This window comes from Nicotiana tabacum, chromosome 6, assembly GCF_000715075.1.
Source record: "Nicotiana tabacum cultivar K326 chromosome 6, ASM71507v2, whole genome shotgun sequence".
In the NCBI taxonomy this organism is placed as follows: Eukaryota; Viridiplantae; Streptophyta; class Magnoliopsida; order Solanales; family Solanaceae; genus Nicotiana; species Nicotiana tabacum.
The window spans coordinates 113,491,777-113,515,724 of record NC_134085.1 but is presented as its reverse complement, the minus strand read 5'-3'; the positions used below and the strand labels follow the sequence as shown (position 1 = coordinate 113,515,724).

Here is a 23,948-nt window from a genome sequence, read left to right as displayed (position 1 = left end):
CTTTTAATTTAAGTTTATTGATTTTCCTCTTTTAATATAGACTTAAGTGATGTTTATAATTTTTATAATTAGTTAATTACTTCAATTTCACATTTTAGATAATTTAGAATTTTTAATTAAAAAAAGAAAAGAAAAGAAAAGGAATTTTGAAATAAAGGAAGAATTGGGAAAGAATTGAATTTGGGCCATCTATAATTACCCAAGTTGGCCCAAAATTCCCCCTATACACAATGAATACCTTCAGCCCAAATGACCATTTCCACCGATTCAACCCAACAAAAACTAGACCAACCCGTTTATTTGACCCGCCCGTTTCCCCTAGTATATAACCCCACTTATAACATTTCCCCCAAATTCTCCAAACCCTAGAGAAATCAGAGAAACGACGCCTCACCCTATTCCTTCATCTTCTTCCTCCTTGACTCTCCTTAACTCGCCTGAGTTTCGAGCGAGCTCACTCAAAAAGGTCCTCCCCCCCCTCTACATCATTTGAGTCCTAACGGATTTGTCAGAGAGGAGTATGAATTTTCTCTCCCAAATCGCACGATTTTGGGTGCAAAAAGGACAATTGCTGGATGAATGGGAGCCGTGGATAGATGTGAATCAATCCACGCCCTCCATTTGTCCCAAAATTGTTCAAAGACTTGAGGAATTTTTCGGATTTTTGGGCAGATATTTTGAAGATTTTGAAGACTATATATATGAGGTGAGTCCTATGTGCTAAAAAAAGAGAAAAAAAGAGAAAAAATCGAAGAAAAATCTTCAGAAAAAAGTTAGTCGAGTAAAATTTTTAGGGTTGAAGTCATCACTTTTCTTGAAGGTTTTTCTTAGTCTGTTTCTTTTTTTTTTTCAGAAAAGATACAAAAAGAAAAAAAGAAAACAAATGGCTGGAGTTCAGATTTCATTCGAGTTTTTTTTAAGAGAAAAAAAAGAGGCTACTGAAACAGATATCCTTTTAGCCTTGGTTCATTTCTTGATTTCTGGTTCTAAAAGGAAGTTTTGGATTAAATTTCAAGTTGAAGTTTGTGGCTGGGATTCTGAATTTCTGGGCTCTATTGATTCTGTCCGAGTTGGTCTTTCGCAATTTCAATTTGGCTACAGTTTCTGCTCAACTTTGTTGTCGCATTTCTTTGTATTCGACTCCGAGAATTAATTGAAACATTTCGCATTCAGGTTAGCCTCCTATCTTTTTCTATCTCTACTATTATTCATGTTGAATTTAAACCTAAGTGATAGCAGAATTTTTTTTATTTCCTCCCCTGTTACTTTATGTCATAATACATGTTGCCCTTTTCTTTATGTTTGTCTGATGGGTTCGTGCATGGTTTGATTGATTTGAAGGTGTTCTCTCTTTTAGTCTATGTAAATAAATGATGCCTACCATCGAAATCTGCAAATGTAATTGCTATGTTTTTCATTTTTTTTTTGGAAAAAAACTGACTTGTGACGAGCTTAGATTGGGTTAACACTTCAGTTCTTCTAATTAATTCCCATACAGCACTTTATGCTGATTAAATTTCTGGAATTTAAAAGATGATTTCTTGGGTAGTGCGAGTTAAATCCTTGGTCAGCCCTGTTGTGGCCTTTCTAAGTGGAAAAAATAGACTTACTATGTTTGCTCAGAACTAATGCATTACCACTGTGATTTTCTGATTAATTAAGGGGGTCTTGAATTGGATCTTCATCTATTTATGTGAGTTGAATATGTTTGCCCATTTTTTTAAGGCTGAGACTTAATTTCGTTTGAATTAGTTGAGTGCCATTCTTTTAGAAGGAAGTTCTATGGCATGTTAACCTTTAGCTGAGTGTCTGCCAGATTTCGTTGATAAAAATGAGTTCCATTGGTGAATTTGCAAATTTCAAAAATAATGTCCATAAGAACATGAATTTAAGATTTTGTTAAGTGGTCATCTTGTGTAAATCAACAGTGTCAAATGTGTTCCACATTCAAGGTCACAATCTCTCATTTGATTTCTCATTTTGCAGTATGAGTTAAAGTTTATGGTGATAACCTTTTGTCTTGTGCAATTTTAAAATTCTCGCCGTATATAAATTATATGTCTATCCTCTATTTGTTATTCTTGTCTCCCATATTAATTAAGTCTCTATTGCTATTAAATTGTTTCAAGAATATACGGATATGATAATTCCAGGCCATCAGATTTAATTTACTGCTAATTCACAAAATGTGCATTGGTGAAGCTCAATTCCATGGCCTGTCACGTTCAACTTTTCTTGTCCTTTATTACTAAGGCCTTTGATTTTTTATATTAAATCGTGTGAGTGCAATTTTCATGCTCAATTCCTGAATAATCAAAGCACCTCTCCATGCTACGTTGAACGTTTGTTTTTGTCTTTAGACCAAATGCTGGAAATATTCATCACATGAGTCCCTTTTGAGAAGCTTAGAAAATAATTCATGAACAACCGTAGTCGCTTTAGGAGCGTAGATAAATTATTACAACTACGGGTACGACTCCCGTGGCGTAGTTGTGATAATTAGCTTTAAATTAGTTTTAAAGTAAGAGTACCTTTAATTTGCCTTTAATATATATATATAAACCTTTTTTTTTTAAACTTGAGGTGTGCCATGCTTTGAATCTATAACACATGGCCCTCACAAATTTAGATCAAATAATTTGGGGTGTGCCATACACAAATAAAATCCTTTAATTTATGGCCCTCCTATAAATACAAAATTAGCTTAGAAATGCCTTGAACCTTCGTAGTTTGCTTTAGGCGCATTAATTAATTAATTGTCATAGCTACGGGTACAATTCCGGTGACGTAGTTGTGATGCCTAATTACTAAAATCTGGGGATACATTTATGTGACCCGTCTACAATTTATTCTTTAAAAATTAAACGTGTTGTAGATCGTGGGCACGGTTCCCGTGACATGATTTGCAATATGTAACAATAATTATTAAAAGCGGTTAATAAGGAAATTGAACCATAGGCTAAAACATGTATTAAAATCAGATAATAGGCCAATTATATTAATTTAAGCGACCGTGCTAGAACCACGGAACCCGGGAATGCCTAACACCTTCTCCCGGGTTAACAGAATTTCTTAATTAGAATTTCTGGTTCACAAACTTCAAAATGAAGGTCGAATTTCCTCGATTTTGGATTTTAAAATAAACTGGTGACTTGGGACACCAAATAAACTATCCCAAGTGGCGACTCTGATAAATAAATAATCTCATTTCGAATAATGTCACTTAAATTGAAAAAACTCCCATATGCCCTTGGGTGTGTAAAAAGGAGATATGACACTAATTATATAAACTACAATGCGCAATTAAACTAGAATAAGCTAAGAATAAACTACTGCGAGTTGTTCTAATGGTTAAAAGGCACTAGGGTAGTGACTTTCGCCTAGGTGGTCAATTGACAGATACTTGAGTCTAAGGCATGATTGACACATTTGGGGAGTATGATATAACCGTTGCACGATTCTACCCACTCTACACCTCTCAGTGGTTCGAGTGATTTTGCCCGAATTGACTTTCTCAAGACCAATTAGGTATGCATATTTGCACAAGCAAAAAAGGTTCAAGTCGGGTATTACTATCTCTAGATTTAACCCTTTAATTTGGGGCTATCAATCTATTGAGTACGCCCCAATTCCTAGTTGGACCAATTTCAGAGACTTAGGTTCTCTTTCTCAAGAAGAGCCAAAGTCAACTAAATACAAACTAGTGATTGCAACCACTAATTCAGCAATTAAATATGAAATTAGTCCAAATATCAAACACACATAGACAATCAAGCATCAAAACACAAGACCCATCAATGACTCACACTAGGGTTGAGCCACAACCCTAGCTTATGAGTCTAGCTACTCATAATTGAAGAAGAAAACAAAGAAATAGATGAAAAAAAAACTTATATTAATTAATTGCTAAGATAAACTAGAAGATTCAATATTGAAATGAAGCTAAAATTGCCCAAAATAGCTAAAGAAATGGAGGTCACGAGCGCAGCTCAGTACAAAAACTATCTGATGACCTAAAAATGGGAAAAGAAGCTATTTATACTAAGATGAAAAATCTGGACAAAAATACCCCTGTGGGGCTAGTGCGGACCGCACAAAATCACGTGCGACCGCACTAGGGCTCTGAACTTGAAAATCCAACTCTCTGAACTCGGGCAATGCGGACCGCAAAGAATCGAGTGTGGCTGCGGTGGCTTCTAGTGCAGTCCGCCTGAAATGGACTGCGGACCGCATTGGCTTCAATCTCCAAACTGGCACTTCTCTGATCCTTGGTTCTGCGGACCGCACTAAATCGAGTGTCGCCACAGTGACTCCGATGCGAACCGCATTAAATCTCATGCGACCGCATTGCCTGTTGTCCTGGAAATCAACCTCTCTGAACCTCACTTGTGCGGACCGCACAGAATGGTGTGCGGTCACATTGGGCCTGTTTTGCCTGAGCTTTGTCTTGTCTTGGTACTTGTGAAAGTTTTACTCCTTTTTAGTTGATATTTGACATCTTGTCACTTTGTTGATCAAACCTGCAATCAAGCACAACTTGTGAGCTTTTTGGGACTATTTTGTACAAATTTCTAATCAAAATATAAGCAAGAAGGAGTATAAAATGTATTAAAATCCCTAGTTATCAACTCCCCCAAACTTAAGCTTTTACTTGTCCTCAAGCAAACAAAATAAGACTCACCCCTTAAGGAATATTCCAAGAAAATTTAGTTGTCCTAAAGTGCCCTCATCTAACATCAATTGGGACTAACAATTGCCCTAAATACAAATGAATCATTAACAACATTTACTCTTTAAAACAATATGGATTAAGTGCGACACAAGAGCATCAAGAGTTGACTCAACACATCAAAGAACTCTTTCTATTACTTTGGTCATTGTGGAACCCAAAGTCACACATCCTCAACTCTCCCTAAGCAAACCTCACCTTTATAATATTGGCACTCAGAACGAGGTTAATGGAAAATCACTCATCTCTCTCAAGGAAAAGTTACAAGTTCGGCTCTAAGTATCATATGCTTGGCCCTTATGTGAGTCACCACTAATGTAAGTTTCATTCAACTCAAGATCATATAGGGCTTTTGTGGAGACATAGTGAAGGCTTTTAGTTTAGGGTAGGTAATGTTTGGTCTAAGTAGGTTCCATCTTCCTTTAACACTTCTTTTGTTTCATTTTGGCTCAAATTCATTTGACATTTTGAGTCTTTTCACTTCTTTCTAAGGGGTTAGAGAGATATACTGTCACTCTTTCTACATTTCAAATCTTTTCTCCTTTCTCAACTTTCCACACCCTTCATTCTTTGCTTTTCTTGAATCCCTTTTTATTCAATTATACCTTGAGCATTCTTTTTGTCTTTTTGCTTTTCTTTCTTTTTCACTACCTTTCCTTTTCTTTATTTTGTGCATTTTTACCACTTTGTTGTCATCCTCGTCTCTCCCCCCAAACTTATACTTTTTTCATGTGCTAAGGAAAGATTGGGTGCCAAGTGAGGGTATCTTTTAGAACGGGTAAAGGCGTGTATCATGGTTCTTGAAGGAAAAAGGTCTAAGTCTCAAAAGGGTTGACTATGGATTTTATCATTGGTAGGCTAAGGAAGTGTTCAAGCTATCATTTGTATTAAGGAGAGCCTATAATCATGTCTCAAGTCAAAATTCACTCAGGATTTCGCTTCAACAAATATTCAGGGAAAGTTCTAGACCAATGGCTCGGGACTTGGACTTGCAATGCTATTTTTCACCACACAAGCTATGGGATCACTAAAGACATAGAGTCGGGGGCCCACAATGACCTTAGATAAGATTTGAGCACACAATGGTCCCGAAAAACCACTTGATGATTATCGGTCAACATAAGAGTCTCAAGGTCACGACTTTCACCATCATAAACACAACAATTTATTTTTGACCATAAGATCAAAGGCAAATGTGCTAGGCCCAAGTGAAGCTTTGCTTGAGGTACCCTTACCACTAACTACTAAAAAGAAAAAAGAAAAACAGACTCAAACCCTTAAGAAGGTTGTCATGCCATCCATCATTGGGAAGAGCCACCCGGTTCACACAAACTCCACCTTTGGAAAGAACCATGGCATTAAGAAAACAAAAGGCTTATTGCAAACGTTCAGAACAAGAAGCTACGAACATAAATAAGAAGCTAAGAAATAAAAATTGCGGAAAGTAAAATGAATATATACAAGAGGGGATTTAATAGAATATACAATAGATGGGATGAATATGTACAATGTAACATAACTTTATATACAGACCCAAAGTAAAATAAAAGTACGAGAAATGTAACGAAATGTTAAAATTATATACAAACCAAAGATGAAAAATAAAGAAAGCATAAAAACTGTCAAATATATACAATAATCCAAATCCATAAAAGTAGGGCCTACCCCCTCAAATGAAAGCTGGCATTGTCCCCAATGCCAACTAAACCAAATAAGCACCAAAAAGAAAAGGGGAAAAGGATATAAAGACTCCATATGGCCCGTCTTTCTGCATGGGATCCTAAGTGGTCCCTGGGTCCTCAATATGCTCGGGAACCTCAGACTGGTTCCCTATGGCCTGCTGCTCTACTGTTGGGACCTAGGCCTGGACCTGTACAGGCTCCTGAGGTGCATCTTGTGGCTGACTGGAGGAGGTCTCTCGTGGGTCTGCCAACTGGATGACTGCATCATTTGCTTGGGGAATCATCCTCTTCCTCTTGGGAGGCCTCTAGGACTACTCAGGTTGGGGATGAGCTGCTGGTACCGAGTCCTGTAGCAATAAGTCCAAAGGCAGATGATCTGCCTTCATCCTGTCAACCTCAGCCCTCAGCTCCTTTACGGACTCCTTGGAAGCCCGCGTCTTCCTCAACTTTTTGTGCTCTTTAGCAAGCTCCTTAAGAACCTTGTTGTGTGAATCAACAGCATCCGTGAGCACTTTTTGGGTGTCAAGGATTTTCTTCTGGTTGGCCAGAATCTCCTTCAGGGCATCCTTGATAGACTACGAGACCTACGGAAGTTCCGACTGAGCTTCCACTATACTAGTAAGTATAGACAACTTGGATGAAGCTGTCTGCATCCAGTTGTTGATGCTGAGAAGAGCTTGGCTCAATTGGTGTGCAGTCACTGGGTAGGCTTGGGAAGAGGGTATCTCGGGATCTGCTAAAGTGGATGGACCCGGAGGAATGTCTGCGGAGGTGGAGGCAGGCTTAGTAGGAGCCACTACCACAACTGGCTCTTCAGACTGGCCAGTTGGAGTCGTAGTTGTTCCCTTGAAGTTCTTGCTCTTTGGATTGTCATCACCCTACATACTGTACCATGAGAACGGAGCCTTCGCTTTTACCTTTATATCAAATGGCCTCTTTTCTACTTTGAGGTCCCTGAAGTACATAGTCAAGAAGCTAGGGAAGGGGTAGTTTCTGTCATCCTTACTGACTACCTGTGTAATTACCCGAGATATTACCTTCCCGATATTAATCGGGTACCCCGCCATGATCGATGCCACCAAAACTGCCCGGTGAAGAGGGAGGGAGTTGTCATGAGTAGTGGGGTCCAATCTGCTGCATACAAATGTTTCCCACCCCTTGGTCTCGAAGTTTAAACTTCTTCTCAAAATATTTACGCTCGCATTCAACCAATCGGGGGTGGTTCCTGGGATTGCCAGATACTGTGCCAACCAGGGACAGACCTCCTCACCTAATTCCAACTTCGCCAAATACAGCGACTCATCCTCCTCATCAAAGCTGAGGTAATCATTTATTGTTTTTCCGTCAAAAAGCACATTCAAATTTCGCACCTTGGTCACTTTTGTGCCCTTTTTGATATGGGCAACATTAGCATAGAATTCCTTGACCAAGTGCTCATTTGCATCTACACACTCTCCCAAAAAATACTCCCAGCCAACTCTCTCTCTAAACTGCCTCCTCACATTGGGATTATGAGGTAATAAGTCTCTATCAACAAAGCTCCTCTCCGGGATAAACTTCCTCACCGTCCACCATTCCCTAAATTTGTGATAAGCTACCTCGCTCACAAACCGGTCTTGCCACACCTTCGGGTTTCTAGCTCATTCTTCCCCGCCAACCTGGGGCTCACCCCCTTCTCCTACTATCTCTTCTTCTCCTACTGCACCCTCTCGGGATAATGAAGCTGTGGGAGAGGTGAAGTATTCATCCCCACTACCTTCAGCTAAGCCCTCAGACGACCCAAGAGATACATTTACTGATGCTTAGGCAACGGGGGAAGGTGGAGGAGTGTCTCTTAGTCTTTTTCTCTCCGGCCAGTCAGGGATGTACTCTAGGATTGAGTCTGAAGATATATCCCGGGAGGGCTCGTATTCGTTCCCAGATTGGTCAATGTCCCTATCAGCAGCTTTAATCATCTTCCTTATGTTTTTAATGCTTTTTCGGGCTTGAACATTCAATCTTATCATTTTCTGTTTCCCTCCCCGAGAGGATTCTCCTCTGCCTGGTTGTTTAGAGCCCTTGCCTCTTTGTTTCACCATTGTCTGCAAACAACATCCATTAGGCTTGTTAGTATCAGTAGAAGTAATTAAGATCAGAATTGCAGAAAAAGAAAAGGTTGCAGATATTACATAGGCGGACCGCAAAAAATGTAGTGCGGCCACATAGAAGTCAATTCGGACTGCACAAAATGGCAATATGGTCCGCACAGAGGTGGGGTTCAAAATACCCACTCTCTGTATCCAGGCAATGCAGACCACACAAAATCGAGTACGGTCGTACTGGGACCAATGCGGACCGCAAAAAATGTAGTGCGGCCGCAGTCCCCAAATATAAGATTACAAACACTCATCAATGCGGTCCGCACAAAATGCCACTGCGGACCGCACTAAGGCACCGCGGACCGCATAGAATCGATCGCGGTCCGCACTGAGTGCCCAGAAGCAACACTAACTTAGGGTTCAATGTATTTTTATTTAAGTCCAATTTTACACCTAAGAAAGGTTCCTATTGTTTGCACAATGTTTCTAACTACCTAATTCTACTTTAATCAAGAAATTAACTAACCTAATTTTACCAAATCAAAAGAAGTACGGGAAGAACAGAAGGGAAGAAAGAAAAACAAAAATTAAGAGCAATTAACAAAATTGAACAATTAAAAAGAAGTTAATGGTACCAGATGTGAGATGAACTGAAGGTAAACAAGTCCAAGCAGTTAATTACGAGCAAAAGGAAAGATGAACAGTGCTTCTATGAGTTCTGAGAGAAAAAGGGTCGAAAAGTGTAAAAGGAGGACCTCAAGCCCTATTTATAGAAAAAGGACCTGGGGCCCAGCTTACCAACCCAATGCGGACCGCACAAAATGGACTGCGGTCCACACCATACAACATTTTTTCAAGTTTGAGAAGGTAACCCACTGCGGTCCACACAAAATGTCGTGCGGCCGCAGTGGTCCACTGCGGACCGCATAAAATGTAATGCGGCAGTGGTGGCAATCTTCAGAGAGCTGAACTTTTCGTCCTTCATCAGTACGGTCTGCACTAAATGTAGTGTGTCCACATTGAAAACTTCAGAGACCTGAACACTTTTTCCACTATGTCCTGCACTGCATCAACACAATCCTATAGCATCTCATAACCAGTTAGTCCAAAAAGAAATCCTATACTACAATGAAAATCAAATAAAAGCAAGAAGAAAAACACATGGGTTGCCTCCCAAGAAGCGCCTAATTTAACGTCGCGGCACGACGCAGGTTAATATCATATCATTTGAGATGAAGAAGTGCCACTACGTGGTTGTCATCAATTTTTCCCAAGTAGTGCTTGACCCTATGCCCATTCGTTCTGAAAACTTCCTCATTTTTTTCTTTAAATCAAGTGCACCAAACGGGGTCACACACACCACTTCAAAAGGTCTACTCCATTTTGACTTAAGCTTTCCCGGAAATAGACGTAACTGAGAGTTGAACAAGAGAACCAAATCACCCACTTTGAACTCCTTGCTACGAGCATATTTATCGTGAAGGTACTTCATTTTTTCCTTGTACAAGGAAGAACTGGAGAAGGCATGGAATCGGAATTCATCAAGTTCATTAAGCTGCTCCATACGAAGATTGGTTGCAACATCCCATTCAAGATTTAGTTTCCTCAAAGCCCACATGTCCTTGTGTTCTAACTCGACCGGTAGATGGCAAGCTTTCCCAAACACCAACTGATATGGAAACATACCAATCGGAGTCTTGCAAGCAGTCCTATACGCCCATTGAGCGCCATCCAACTTCCTTAACCAATCAGTCCTATTAGTATTGACCGTCTTTGACAATATACTTTTGCTTTCCCTGTTGGAGACTTCAACTTGACCACTTGCTTGAGGATGATAGGGAGTAGAAACTTTGTGATTGACACCATACTTTGCAAGCAAAGTGTCAAAAGCTCTATTGCAAAAATGAGACCCCCCATCACTTATGATTGCACGAGGAGTACCAAACCTTGTAAAAATGTTTTTCTTGAGAAATGCAACAACACTCCAGGCCTCATTGTTGGGCAAAGCCACGGCTTCAATCCACTTTGAAACATAGTCCACCGCCACAAGAATGTATGTATTCCCACACGAGCTAACAAATGGGCCCATAAAATCAATACCCCATACATCAAAAATATCAACCTCAAGAATGGTATTGAGAGGCATCTCATCTTTCTTTGGAATTCCACCCCCTCTTTGACATTCATCACACCTCTTCACTAGTTCGCTTGCATCTTTGTACAAAGTTGGCCAATAAAACCCACAACTAAGAACTTTGGAAGCCGTCCTCGCCCCGCCATGATGGCCACCATAGGGAGAGGAATTACAAGCCTCCAAGATACTCAACTGCTCTTCCTCCAGGACACACCTTCGGATCATACCATCTGTACAAATCTTGAACAAGTATGGCTCATCCCAATAGAAATCCAAACTATCCCTCTTGAGCTTCTTCCTTTGGTTAGAAGAGAGCTCACATGAGATTATACCGGTCACAAGAAAATTAGCAACATCCGCAAACCATGGCATACCATTCATCAACACTGAAAGGAGTTCTTCGTCGGGAAATGAATCATTGATCTCTAGGCCATCACGAGGCCTCCCCTCCTCTTCCAAGCGGGACAAATGGTCCGCCACTTGGTTCTCACTACACTTCCGGTCCACAATCTCCAAATCAAACTCTTGAAGTAACAAGACCCACCGCATCAGTCTAGCTTTTGGAGTCCTTTTTTATCATCAAGTACCGGAGTGCGGCATGGTCGGTATGGATTATGACCTTGGCACCCATGAGATACAACCAAAATTTCTCCATTGCGAACACAATAGCCAAAAGTTCTTTCTCGGTCACCGTGTAGTTCACTTGAGCATCATTCATTGTGTTGGTCGCATAGTACACCGGATGAAACATTTTGTTCACTCTTTGACCCAAAACCGCCCCGACCGCAACATCGCTCGTATCACACATGAGCTCAAAGGGCAAACTCCAATTAGGTGCGGTAATGATAGGAGTGGTGGTCAATTTATTCTTGAGAAGTTCAAAGGCTTGCATACATTTTCATCAAACACGAACTTAGCATCTTTTTCCAACAACTTGCACAATGGATTCCCCACCTTCGAAAAGTCTTTAATAAATCTCCGGTAGAACCCCGCATGCCCAAAAAAACTTCGGACTCCCTTGACAGATGTAGGGGGAGGGAGCCTTGAAATCACATCAATTTTTGCTTTGTCTACCTCAATACCATGCTTTGAAATTTTATGCCCAAGAATTATGCCCTCTTCCACCATAAAGTGGCATTTCTCCCAATTGAGAACAAGATTAGTTTCTTCACAACAGGTCAAAACTCTATCAAGATTCTTCAAGCATTCATCAAATTAGTCTCCCACAATACTAAAGTCGTCCATGAACACCTCCAAAATGTCTTCCACTATATCAGTGAAAATCGCTATCATACACCGCTGAAATGTAGCCGGTGCATTACACAATCCAAAAGGCGTCCTAGAGAAAGCAAAGGTGCCATATGGACAAGTGAATGTGGTCTTCTCCTGATCTTCCGGAGCAATCAAGATTTGGTTGTACCCAGAATACCCATCCAAGAAATAGTAGAAGGCACGCCCAGCAAGTCGGTCCAAGATCTGATCAAGAAAAGGCAATGGAAAGTGATCCTTGCGGGTCACTTTATTCAACTTGCGGTAATCCATGCATACCCTCCAACCGGTGGCGGTTCTGGTAGGAATCAACTCATTTTGTGAATTTGCAACCACGGTCATGCCACCCTTATTTGGTACATATTGCACCGGTAAAGTTCACGAGCTATCAGAGATGGGGTACACAACCTCGGCATCCAACCACTTGATCACCTCCTTTTTCACAACTTCTTGCATTTCCTCATTCAACCTCCTTTGATGCTCCAAAGAGGTCTTTGCATCATCTTCCAGAATAATCTTGTGCCTATAGAATGCGGGGCTTATCCCCCGAATATCAGCTAAAGTCCATCCAATTGCCTTTTTCCACTTTTGAAGCACCGCCAATATGGCATCAACCTACATGTTAGTAAGACAAGAGGAAAGAATAACTGGCAAAAGTAGAATTTGAGCCTAAGAACTCATACCTGAGGTGTGGAGGCAGCGGTTTCAACTCCAACATCGGAGGCTCCTCTATTGAAAGTTTTGTTGGTGGAGTCTTCCTATTTTCAAGGTCCAAAGATAATTTCCTAGGCTCATAACAGTAAGATCCCATTCCATGTAAAGCATTCACGCACTCCACTCGGCCCTCATTATCATTGATATCAAGATTCAGCAATACGGCCTCCAATTAATCCTCCATATTAATCATTGCACTGGTGTCATAAACTATCACTGTTGTGACGAGGTCCACAAAAGAGCACACCTTGATACTGTTGGGCTGCTTCATTGATTTGCAAACATGAAAGACCACTTTTTTATCACCCACCCGGAAGGTGAGTTCCCCTGCTTCCACATCAACTAAGGTCTTCCCCATAGCAAGGAAAGGTCTCCCCAATATGATAGGAACTTCATAATCCACCTCACAATCCAAGATCACAAAATTAGCTGGCAAGATAAATTTGTCCACCCGGACAAGCACATCATCAATAATACCCAATGGTCTCTTCATCGTTCTATCCGTCATTTATAATCTCATGGAAGTCGGCCTAGGTTGCCCAATACCCAAGGTTTTGAATACTGAGTAAGGCATCAAATTGATACTATCCCCCAAATCACATAGAGCCTTAGCAAAATCTGCACTCCCAATGGTTCAAGTAATGGTGAAAGCACCGGGATCTTCAAGCTTCGGGGCTATTGAATGCACTATAGAACTAACCTGGTGAGTCATCTTTATAGTTTCACAATCTATAGAATGCTTCTTTGTAACCAAGTCCTGCATGAATTTAGCATAGCCTGGCATTTGTTCAAGATCCTCCACCAAAGGCACATTAATGGATAAGCTCTTTATCATGTCAATGAACTTTTTAAACTGAGTCTCATTTTTTTGCTTTGCGAGCCTTTGAGGATAAAGTGGAGGTGTCCTTGGCAAAGGAGCCTTGGCTTTAGGCATAACCGGCTCCGACATGTCTATTATGTGTTCGCTAGATGGGTTCACATCCTTTTGAGTTTCCACCTCGACATCTTGAATATCAATCCTCACTTCTTTATTCACATTTTCATCACACATTTTCAACTACCAAAGGAACTTCATCTTCTTGCAACTCAACATCATCATCCACAATTTGCTTTTGTTTGGAGGCATGCACATCACCGCCTCTCCCACTTCTAGTTGTTACCGCCATAACATGATTGTTCCCACCCTTCGGGTTCACTACCGTATCACTTGGCAGAGCACCCTTAGGGCGATTATTTAAAGACTGTGAGATTTGGCCTAACTGCACCTCCAAGATTCTGATAGAGGTATTGTGGGAAGCCAACTGAGCATCCGAGTCTGCATTCTTCTTCATTATCTGTTCGAACATCATTTCAATTCTACCCATATTATTGCTAGAATAACTAGAACCTTGAGATGGAAATGAGGGTGGATTGTTCGGTTGTTGGTACATTGGGGGCCTTTGAAAGCCTTGCCCCCGGTTTCCTTGGTTTCCATTGTTCCATCCACCTTGATTGTTATTACTATCACCATTGTTGTTATTACCATTCCAATTTCCTTGGTTGTTTTGATTGTTGTTCTGATTGCCCTAGTTGTTGTTTTGGTTGTTGTTCCCCCAATTACCAATGCCTTGTTGTTGATTGCCCCAATTGCCTTGGGGTCTCCATTGTTTTTGGTTGGAAGAATTGCCTCTTTGGCCTTGATAATTATTCACGTATTGCACCTCTTCACTTTGTTCATCATAAACATCATTTTGAAATCCACCACAATTATTGTCAAATTGCTTAGAATTTCCTTGGTTCTGTTGAACTCTTTGTCTTCTTTTGTTGACAAGCATGTTAACACCCTCCATGGCATTCACTTGGCGAGGATTTTGAACTTGTTGCAATTGTGTCTTTGCTAGTTGGTTCATTGTAGTTGTCAACTCAGTTATAGCATGTCCATGATCATGTAATTCCTTGTGCAAATGAATAACCGTGGGGTCACTCTGGGGCACATTGGATCTACTTTGCCAAGCGGAAGAAGTGTCAGCCATCTCGTCAAGAATGTCACAAGCCTCATCATAAGACAGCTTCATGAAGTTGCTCCCAGCAAGTTGGTTCACTATGCATTAGTTTGTGGTGTTGATACCCCGGTAGAAAGTCTGTTGGATCGTCGCCCTGGTCATATCATTGTTGGGGCATTCCTTCACCATTGTTTTATAACGCTCCCAAATTTCATGCAAAGGTTCTGTGGGCTCTTGCTTGAACGCCAAGATCTCATCTTTCAATGTAGCCATATGCCCCGGTGAGAAACATTTTGCAATGAACTTATCCACCAACTCATCCCAAGTAGTGATGGAATGGTTAGGAAGTCACCCAAGCTAATCAAGTGCTTTCCCTCTAAGTGAAAATGGGAAGAGTCTCAACCACAGAGAATCTCGGACACGTTAGTTTGCTTACTCCCCCAACATGTATCCACGAACCCCTTAAGATATTTGTAATCATTTTGATCTGTAGCGCCCGTGAAATACCCACGCTGCTCTAGCAAAGTCAGCATCACATTGGTTATTTGAAAATTGTTTGCCCGGATTCGAGGTAGGACAATAACACTTGCATAGCCTTGGTTCGGAAGCACTCTAGGAGCCACTCTTGGAGGTGGAGGAGGAGGGTCTGGAATATTGTCATTTGCATTAGCATTGGCCTGGCGGCCTCTGCGTTGTCCTTGAGGTACAAGAGGCACCTCATCATCTCCGACGTCATCTACCTCCTCCCCTGCAATCACCTTTCCAAGAGGGTCATTGGCGTTGTTGCTGCCATTTGGTACCTGAAGTTGTGACAGACACAAATTAGTAATAAAGAAGGAAAGAAGAACAATACACAAAACTAGTTAAATAGATAGCCAAAACTGTTAGCTCCCCGACAATGGCGCCATAAAGTTTATCAAGGCCAACCCTATACTATTATTGAGTAGCGAGAGAGGTCAAAGCAGCTTTTACCCGATTAAGGTCGGGATCGATTTTCACAGGGAGCTAGATATTGGAGTCAGGTATCTATCTAAAGCGGAGTTGTGTATTTGCTCTTAATTGCACTTCTACATATTTTTGTGTTTTGATTTACTTCTAATTATATAAACTACAATGCGCAACTAAACTAGAATAAGCTAAGAGTAAACTAATGCGAGCTGTTCTAATGGTTAAAAGGCACTAGGGTAGTGACTTTAGCCTAGGTGGTCAATTGACGGATACTTGAGTCTAAGGCATGATTGACACATTTGGGGAGTATAATATAACCGTTGCACGATTCTACCCACTCTACATCTCTCGGTGGTTCGAGTAATTTTTCCCGAATTGACTTTCTCAAGACCAATTGGGTATGCACATTTGCACAAGCAATCAAGGTTCAAGTCGGGTATTACTATCTCTAGATTTAACCCTTTAATTTGGGCTATCAATCTCTTGAGTACGCTCCAATTCCTTGTTGGACCAATTTAGACTTAGGCTCTCTTTCTCAAGAAGAGCCAAAGTCAACTAAACACAAATTAGTGTTTGCAACCACTAATTCAGCAATTAAACATGAAATTAGTCCAAATATCAAACACCCATAGACAATCAAGCATCAAAACACAAGACTCATCAATTACTCACACTAGGGTCTAGCCACAACCCTAGCTTATGGGTCTAGCTACTCATAATTGAAGAAGAAAACAAAGAAATAGATGAAGAAAAACTCATATTAATTAATTGCTAAGATAAACTAGAAGATTCAATGTTGAAATGAAACTAAAATTGCCAAAAATAGCTAAAGAAACAGAGGTCATGAGCGCAGCTCAGTACAAAAACTATTTGATGACCTAAAAATGGGAAAAGAAGCTATTTATACTAAGATGAAAAATCTGGACAAAAATACCCCTGCAGGGCTAGTGCGGACTGCACAAAATCACGAGCGGCCGTACTAGGGCTCTGAACATGAAAATCCAACTCTCTGAACTCGGGCAATGCGGACCACACAGAATCGAGTGCGGCCGCGGTGGCTTCTAGTACTGTCCGCATGAAATGGAGTGCGAACCGCATTGGCTTCAATCTCCAAACTGGCACTTCTATGATCCTTGGTTCTGCGGACCGCACTAAATCGAGTGCGGCCATAGTGACTCCAATGCGGACCGCATTAAATCTCATGCGGCCGCATTTCCTGTTGGCCTGGAAATCAACCTCTCTGAACCTCACTTGTGCGAACCGCACAAAATGGTGTGTGGCCGCATTGGGCCTGTTTTGCCTAAGCTTTGTCTTGTCTTGGTACTTGTGCAAGTTTCACTCTTTTTTGAGCTGATCTTTGACATCTTGTCACTTTGTTGATCAAACCTTCAATCAAGCACAACTTGTGAGCCTTTTGGGACAATTTTTGTACAAATTTCTAATCAAAACATAAGCAAGAAGGAGTATAAAATGTATCAAAATCCCTAGTTATCAGAAAGCAGTTAATAGGGGACCGGGGCGTTAATTCTTAAGATGACCGGCCGGGTCGTCATAATTTACAATTGATTTGACTTGGTAAATAAAAAATCCAACTAAAATCCGACTTATACGACAACAACAATAAACCCAGTAAAATTCCACACGTGAGGTTTGTGGAGGGTATTGTGTACGGAGACCTTATTCCTATCTTATGAAGGAAGAGAGCATATCAGCGATTGCCTTCGCCCCTATCTCTTAAAGCTACGGCATCCCACCGATCCCCGAATCGGCTCTTCTAGTTGGCTTTGTTGCTATCAAGGCATAGCATTCTATGGACTCTTTCCCACGTCCAGAAATGGTATGCCAACAAACACCTTTTCTCCTTAGCTAACCAAAGTCTTCTGATGGCAATAACTGCGTTTCCCGTTAAAAGTAAAACGGTGTTCTCTCTACGCAGGTAGAACCCTACTCGTATTACCAAATCGGATATTTGGCATGAGTAGCCTACGAGCCCTTACTTGATGTCTGCGCTAACTTCCCTATAGCTGGTGAATCCTTTGAATCATAGGAATGGCAAAATCAGAGTGTCCAGGTTTGGTCATTCTCTTTCCCCTAAATGTTATTGTTGTGTTGACTCTACTGTGAACTCAAGCTTAAAATCTGTTGAGCATCTCTTTTGGAGTGGAAATTTCAGACTGACTTAATATGAGGTCGGCGCAAAGAGACTTTAATAAGAAATTACTTAAGTCAAGTTCTTGTGCTATATCTCGTTCGTGATCCCGCCCTGGGAATCACATCACTGCCTTTTGACTGAAGTTCTTAGAAGAGGGAATGCAAAAGAATTAGACTAGGGGCCTTATGCCAATCTTAATCCTTCCTTCACCCCGCCCTGGAATCACTGAACTCCCAAGACGTTATTTCTAATAGACCCTCAATCCGACTTATGTACTCCTTAAAAATTAAGAAAAAGACAAAATTTTGGGGTAATAAATAATGGTAAATGGCTCCCGTCAATGAATGAAAGTCGTTTTCTTATATTGGGCACGTGATAAAAGAACTTGGAAAAAAAGGCTTAAACAACTAGTCCACTTGCCCAGCGAGAAACTTCAAAGAAGCGCAAATACTATTCCTTAATTAATTCAGACATTGAAAGTTTAATGAACTCCTTTTTTCAGGTGCATGTATCTTCATGCTCCACTGTTGTCTCTCTTTTTCACTATATATACCCCAGTCCCTTCTTCTTTTTCAGAATTCTGACCCTTTTCCTCTTCAATAACACAACACTCAAAAAATCCAATTATAACAAACAAAATGTATCAACCCATTTCTACAGAATTCCCAGTATATCACCGGACTTCAAGTTTCAGTAGTCTCATGCCATGTTTGACGGATACTTGGGGTGACTTGCCGTTAAAAGTTGATGATTCCGAAGATATGGTAATTTATGGGCTCTTACGTGACGCTTTAACTACCGGATGGACGCCGTTTAATTTAACGTCCACCGAAATAAAAGCCGAGCCGAGGGAAGAGATTGAGCCAGCTACGAGTCCTGTTCCTTCAGTGGCTCCACCCGCGGAGACTACGACGGCTCAAGCCGTCGTGCCCAAGGGAAGGCATTATAGGGGCGTCAGGCAAAGGCCGTGGGGGAAATTTGCGGCGGAAATAAGGGACCCAGCTAAAAATGGCGCACGGGTTTGGCTAGGGACTTATGAGACGGCTGAAGAAGCCGCGCTCGCTTATGATAAAGCAGCTTACAGGATGCGCGGCTCCAAGGCTCTATTGAATTTTCCGCATAGGATCGGCTTAAATGAGCCTGAACCGGTTAGGCTGACCGTTAAGAGACGATCACCTGAACCGGCCGTTAAGAGACGATCACCTGAACCGGCTAGCTCGTCAATATCACCGGCTTCGGAAAATAGCTTGCCGAAGCGGAGGAGAAAAGCTGTAGCGGCTAAGCAAGCTGAATTAGAAGTGCAGAGCCGATCAAATGTAATGCAAGTTGGGTGCCAAATGGAACAATTTCCAGTTGGCGAGCAGCTATTAGTTAGTTAAGATATGAGCTAAGAACTCAATTGTTAAGTTTGGAGTGAATAGAAACAGCAAACTATTCCACTTTGCTTAGAGGTGGAGAGAGGCAGACCCAAGATTTGAGCACAACGGGGGCATCATTATTTTTAACATAAATATATAAGCTAGTAGCGATAAAATTTAGCGTGCTAACTCCTTCAAAATTTAATGATTATGAGTCAGTGATCAAAAATATCTTTTAAAATATCAAAACTTACTCAAATAAAATCAAGATTAAATATTCGTTAAGTAGTTCAAGCAGAGTCTCAATCTCCATCGCTAAATCGACGGAGGTATGCTACTTTGCCGAAGTGATTTTTGAAGGCACAAGCATTTTGGAGTTTTTTATCGCTCTTTTTAGGCGGAATTTTATTGAATTACTTATTTTAATACAAGTCAAGAAAATGATATGCTTATAAACTTAGTTATCATGATAAACTTAGAGAGAGACATATAAATTGGCTTCTTGCTAATGAAATATTTTATTCCTCTCTAATTTTCTTTAATCTTTTTATGTCTCTCTCTGTTACCTTTTTTAAATTCTAGAAAAACGTTTCTCAAAAAAGTTTTTGACTATTTTATATTGAACCTCTAAAGAACTAATCGTGGAGAGAAGCTTGGTTTGAGGCTTTTGAGAGAGAGATTTGAAGGGAGCAAAGCTAAATTAAATTTACTAAATGTACTTGTGCTAAAATATTTTTGAACTCAGAAAAGATTAAAAAAAAGAGAGAGAAAACCAAATTGAGCTTTAAATACAGAATACTAAACTACCTTGAATTCAAAGAGAAAAAAAAAATAAAATGAAAAAGAGCATGCATTGCTGCTGCCACTAGGTCTTAAACCTTGGTCATCTTGAGAGAGAGGAGCAAATGCCACATGTTAAACCAGCCCAGCATCCAAACTTTTGTGCTTGAGGGGCACATCAAAATTATTTAGGGGTCCTTGATGTATATACAAATATATATACACGATTTTTACCGAAGTTAACGGGTTCCGGTGACCCCTCTAGTGACCATGTAGGTCCGCCCTTGGAGGTGGACCAAGGAGGCCATTTGGATTATGTCTCCATGGCGTGTAAAGTGTCACCTTTCAGTTTAAAAACAGTACTTATTTCTTGTCCTCACTTTGGATTTATTAAATGGATAATACTCGCTCTATTCCTATAATAATTGAGTAAAATGCCAAAAGGTCGTAAATAATAAAGGACGTTAGCACTATAGAATGACAACGAAAGTATATCTTCTTAATTGAGTGAAAATTAATTAAAACCAAAAAAGTTCATTATAGTAAAGGAATTAAGTTAGTATATATAAGTATTAGTATATAATTATAAGCAACTCGATAACCTGTTGTACTGCAAACAAGAGAGAGAATCTTAAATGGAGGAGAATATATCTTGAACAAGGAATATAACAAAACTAAAATTTAAAAAAAAAAGACACAGAAAAGACAAATCATTAGCATAAATGATGTCGTGCTATAATTCCATGTATTTTGACGTATTTACCCGACTTGCTTGGTATTTGTATACTAATTTGTGCGACAATTAAGATTAATAGAGTTTATTTTACGTGTATGAATGCTTAGACATGAAGTGGAGAAAAGTTATACAAAATGGTACCTCGAAACTACAAAATAGAGCAATAAAAGAAAACGTGCAAAGCAATGAAAAATCACAGTCCTATGCAGTGCAAGGCTTTGCCCAGGGCATTGTCATTGGCGCCTCTGATAGCGTCTCGCGGGGTAATGTTGGCGCCTTTGATGGCACCTCGTGGAGTAGTATTGGTGGAGCCTCTGACAATGCCTCGCGCCGATGATGCTTACCCTAGTCACGTTTATTTTCTCATTATGTTTGGACGTGTAGACTTCAACCCCACCATATAAATACCTTTTAAAGTTAGTTTTGGAAGGTTAGACATTATTGGAGAGGCAAAAGACTACGAAATACCCTGGAGCACGAATCACAAGAGTTTTTCTCTTCGTTCTTCTTGAATTTGTAGTTTAATGCTTTTTAATATAACTATGATTTCTTATACAATTATGAGTAGCTAAACTCTCCAATTTAGGATTTGATCGAACCTATTGGAGGATGATTTTTTACTAAGTTTAATATAAATTTGCCTATGATTTTTCTCTACTTGTCAACTACGTTTTCATTGTGGTTGATTGAAGAGCTCTCAATTGACTGTGCCTATTTAGTGTGTATTGATTGGAAAAGGGTACACATTTAGGTAGTTGTTGAACCATATCACTCCTAACGTATATGATGAATCAATACGAAAGGTTTAAAGGTGGGATTAGGAATAACGAAACCTTGGTACGATCATAGTGAGCGATAAACTAGTGTCAGCTAGTGTAGTTCGGAAGAATACGTCTAGTAAATTATGGTAGCTGCTCGGAAGAGAATTACGACACCCAAAGTACTCACGATTGGTAGAGAATACTTGGGCGAATTTATAGGAAACGCAGTGATGAGGATTCCGACAACAGGAAAAATCATAACCTAGACTCTTCCAATCTTGTCTTCAACATTTGCTCTATTAGTTATAAATTACTGCATTTTAATTACTCTTCTCTTAGTTAGTGAACACTCAAATTATTGTTTAATATTTCTTAAGGTTGATTACTTGAATTCTTGTAGAACTAGTGATTGTGATTAGTAGTTTAATTCCCTATGAGATTTGATTCCGGACTTGTAAACCGGATTATATTTCAACGACTGCTAGACCACTTAGGAGGCATAGTTGGACATGATCAAATTTTGACGTCGTTGTCGGAGAATTAACGGTGTTATTAGTTACAACGAGCAGAATTTCTAGAATTCTTAGTTTTGTCAACTCTATTGATTTTAACTTTATTATATTGAAATTCTAATGTTTGTAGTCTTGTGTGTTACAGGTGCATACCTAGAAACTCCTCGAGAATTGGTGAATTATTTGAAGCATTAGGATCCTAAGAAAGTGTTCAAGGAATTAAATCGTGCAAACGGGAAAGAAACAACAACACCCAAGAGAACAAATTGAATGAGACATGGGCAACGTTTTGGACAATCAAAACAATCAAAACAATGGGGATGACCTGAACAATTAGTGTGTATCACCTCTTGTGCCAGAAGCAGCCTTGTATGATTGGGCACAACCCAATGCTGAAAATCTGGCAACCACAATTATAGTCCCTCATATACAAGAGGAATCATTTAAAATCACAAACAACATGCTACATCTGTTGCAGAACAAGGAACCATTCTCTAGGTCTTACATTGAAGATTCACAACTCCACTTAAAAAAATTTCAGTCAATTTGTTTCACTCAAAGGAAGCCGAATATGACACCGAAAACAACCAGACTGTTATTGTTTCCATTCTCAATGACTGGAGAGGCTCATACTTGGCTTAATTCGCTCCCCATAAACTCAATTACTACTTGGGAGGAATTAGTCAAGCAATTTTTGAACAAGTTCTACTCACTAAATAAGATTGCAGAGCAAGTTGACGAGGTATTGAGCTTCAGGCAGAAACTAGCTGAAACATTGCAAGAAACATGAGAAAGGTTAAAAGAGATGTTAGTTAAGTGTCCAGGTCATGAAATTCCTGATCAGATGCTGGGGCAAAGGTTCTACATGGGATTGGTAGACAACTTGATGTCCAATTTTGATGATTCAACAGGTGGAGCATTTTTGAGAAAATCATTCAGAGAGTGTAAGGTCTTACTTGATAAAAATGGCTCAAAAGTCGGGATGGATGACAAAAGACTCTACAATCACTCCTATAGTTCACTCGATAGCTCTGGACCCAAACAACTCTATAGATGAGACTATGGCCACTCTGATGACACAAATGAGTATCCTCACTAAGAAGATTGATGAGTCGGGCCAAAAACAGGCGCATATAGTTGACACAACAAATGGAGGCTTATGCACATCATGCATTAACCAACCATATGTGTGCTCGTGGAGTGGTGAAAGTGACAATCAGAACTACCAAGAGAATATGAACTATGTGGGAAACTATGGAGGCTAGAGACAAGGTGGTCATAATTGGGGGCAGCAGAATCAGCAGTATAGACCACCACAGTAGCAGTACAATAACAATAACAATCTAGGAGCTATGCGACCATAGATTCAAGTCATGCCTTACCAAAGGCAATATGGATATAAATAACAAAATCAGCAGCTAGCTTATCAACAGCCTCAACAACAATAGATAGAGAGAGAAGATGATGAGTTATCTAAAATTAAAGGAATGCTGCAACAACTGATTGATCCGCAAAAAAATGCAAGAGAAGGTTGAAGCACATGACTCAGCGATAAAATGCATTGAGGTTCAATTAGGGCAGACATCTATGGATTTAAATATTTGTCCCCAAGGGACGTAACCTGCGGACACACATGTAAATCCAAAAGATCAGGGGCCTGAAGCAACTGATGGCGGTAAGTCTAAAAACGGTAGAGATCTTGATCTAGAGCAAGAAATTGCTCGTGAAAGCTGACCAACTGAGATACTTGTTCCAATACCAATTGAGGTAGATGAGTCAACTAAGCTAACACAAGTAAGAGTGCAGCTAGCCCATGAGGAACTAAGCAAAGAGAAAGAGGTTTGCAAAGGAGACTAAGAAAGTGCAAGAGAAGGCATTAGAAAAAGTGTCTGAGCAGGATCTAACTCAAGTCATAGGAAAGAAGCGACTGCCAGCACCCTTCTCGCAGAGGTTGGCCAGATATCAGAAGGATGAGCAATATAAAAAATTCATGGAGATGTTGAAGCAGATTCAGGTGAACATTCCACTGATTAATGCGTTGAGGGAGATGCCCCATTATGCAAAAATAATGAAGGACTTGATGTCTAGCAAGTTCGACTTTCAAGACTCATCA

General features: G+C 40.2%; 1 protein-coding gene and 1 long non-coding RNA gene across 2 annotated transcripts; both read left to right on the top strand.

The window, feature by feature from the left end:
- The first annotated feature begins 374 nt into the window (after positions 1–374).
- Positions 375–22,523, top strand: LOC107803976 (uncharacterized). Its single transcript, XR_012710148.1, has 3 exons — positions 375–706; positions 854–1,173; positions 21,981–22,523. It is a non-coding gene; the product is annotated as an uncharacterized LOC107803976 (long non-coding RNA).
- Positions 18,254–19,548, top strand: LOC107791664 (ethylene-responsive transcription factor 2). Its single transcript, XM_016613760.2, has one exon. The coding sequence runs from the start codon at positions 18,327–18,329 to the stop codon at positions 19,065–19,067; it is 741 nt and encodes a 246-aa protein (XP_016469246.2). The 5' UTR covers positions 18,254–18,326; the 3' UTR covers positions 19,068–19,548.
- Positions 22,524–23,948: the final 1,425 nt, after the last annotated feature.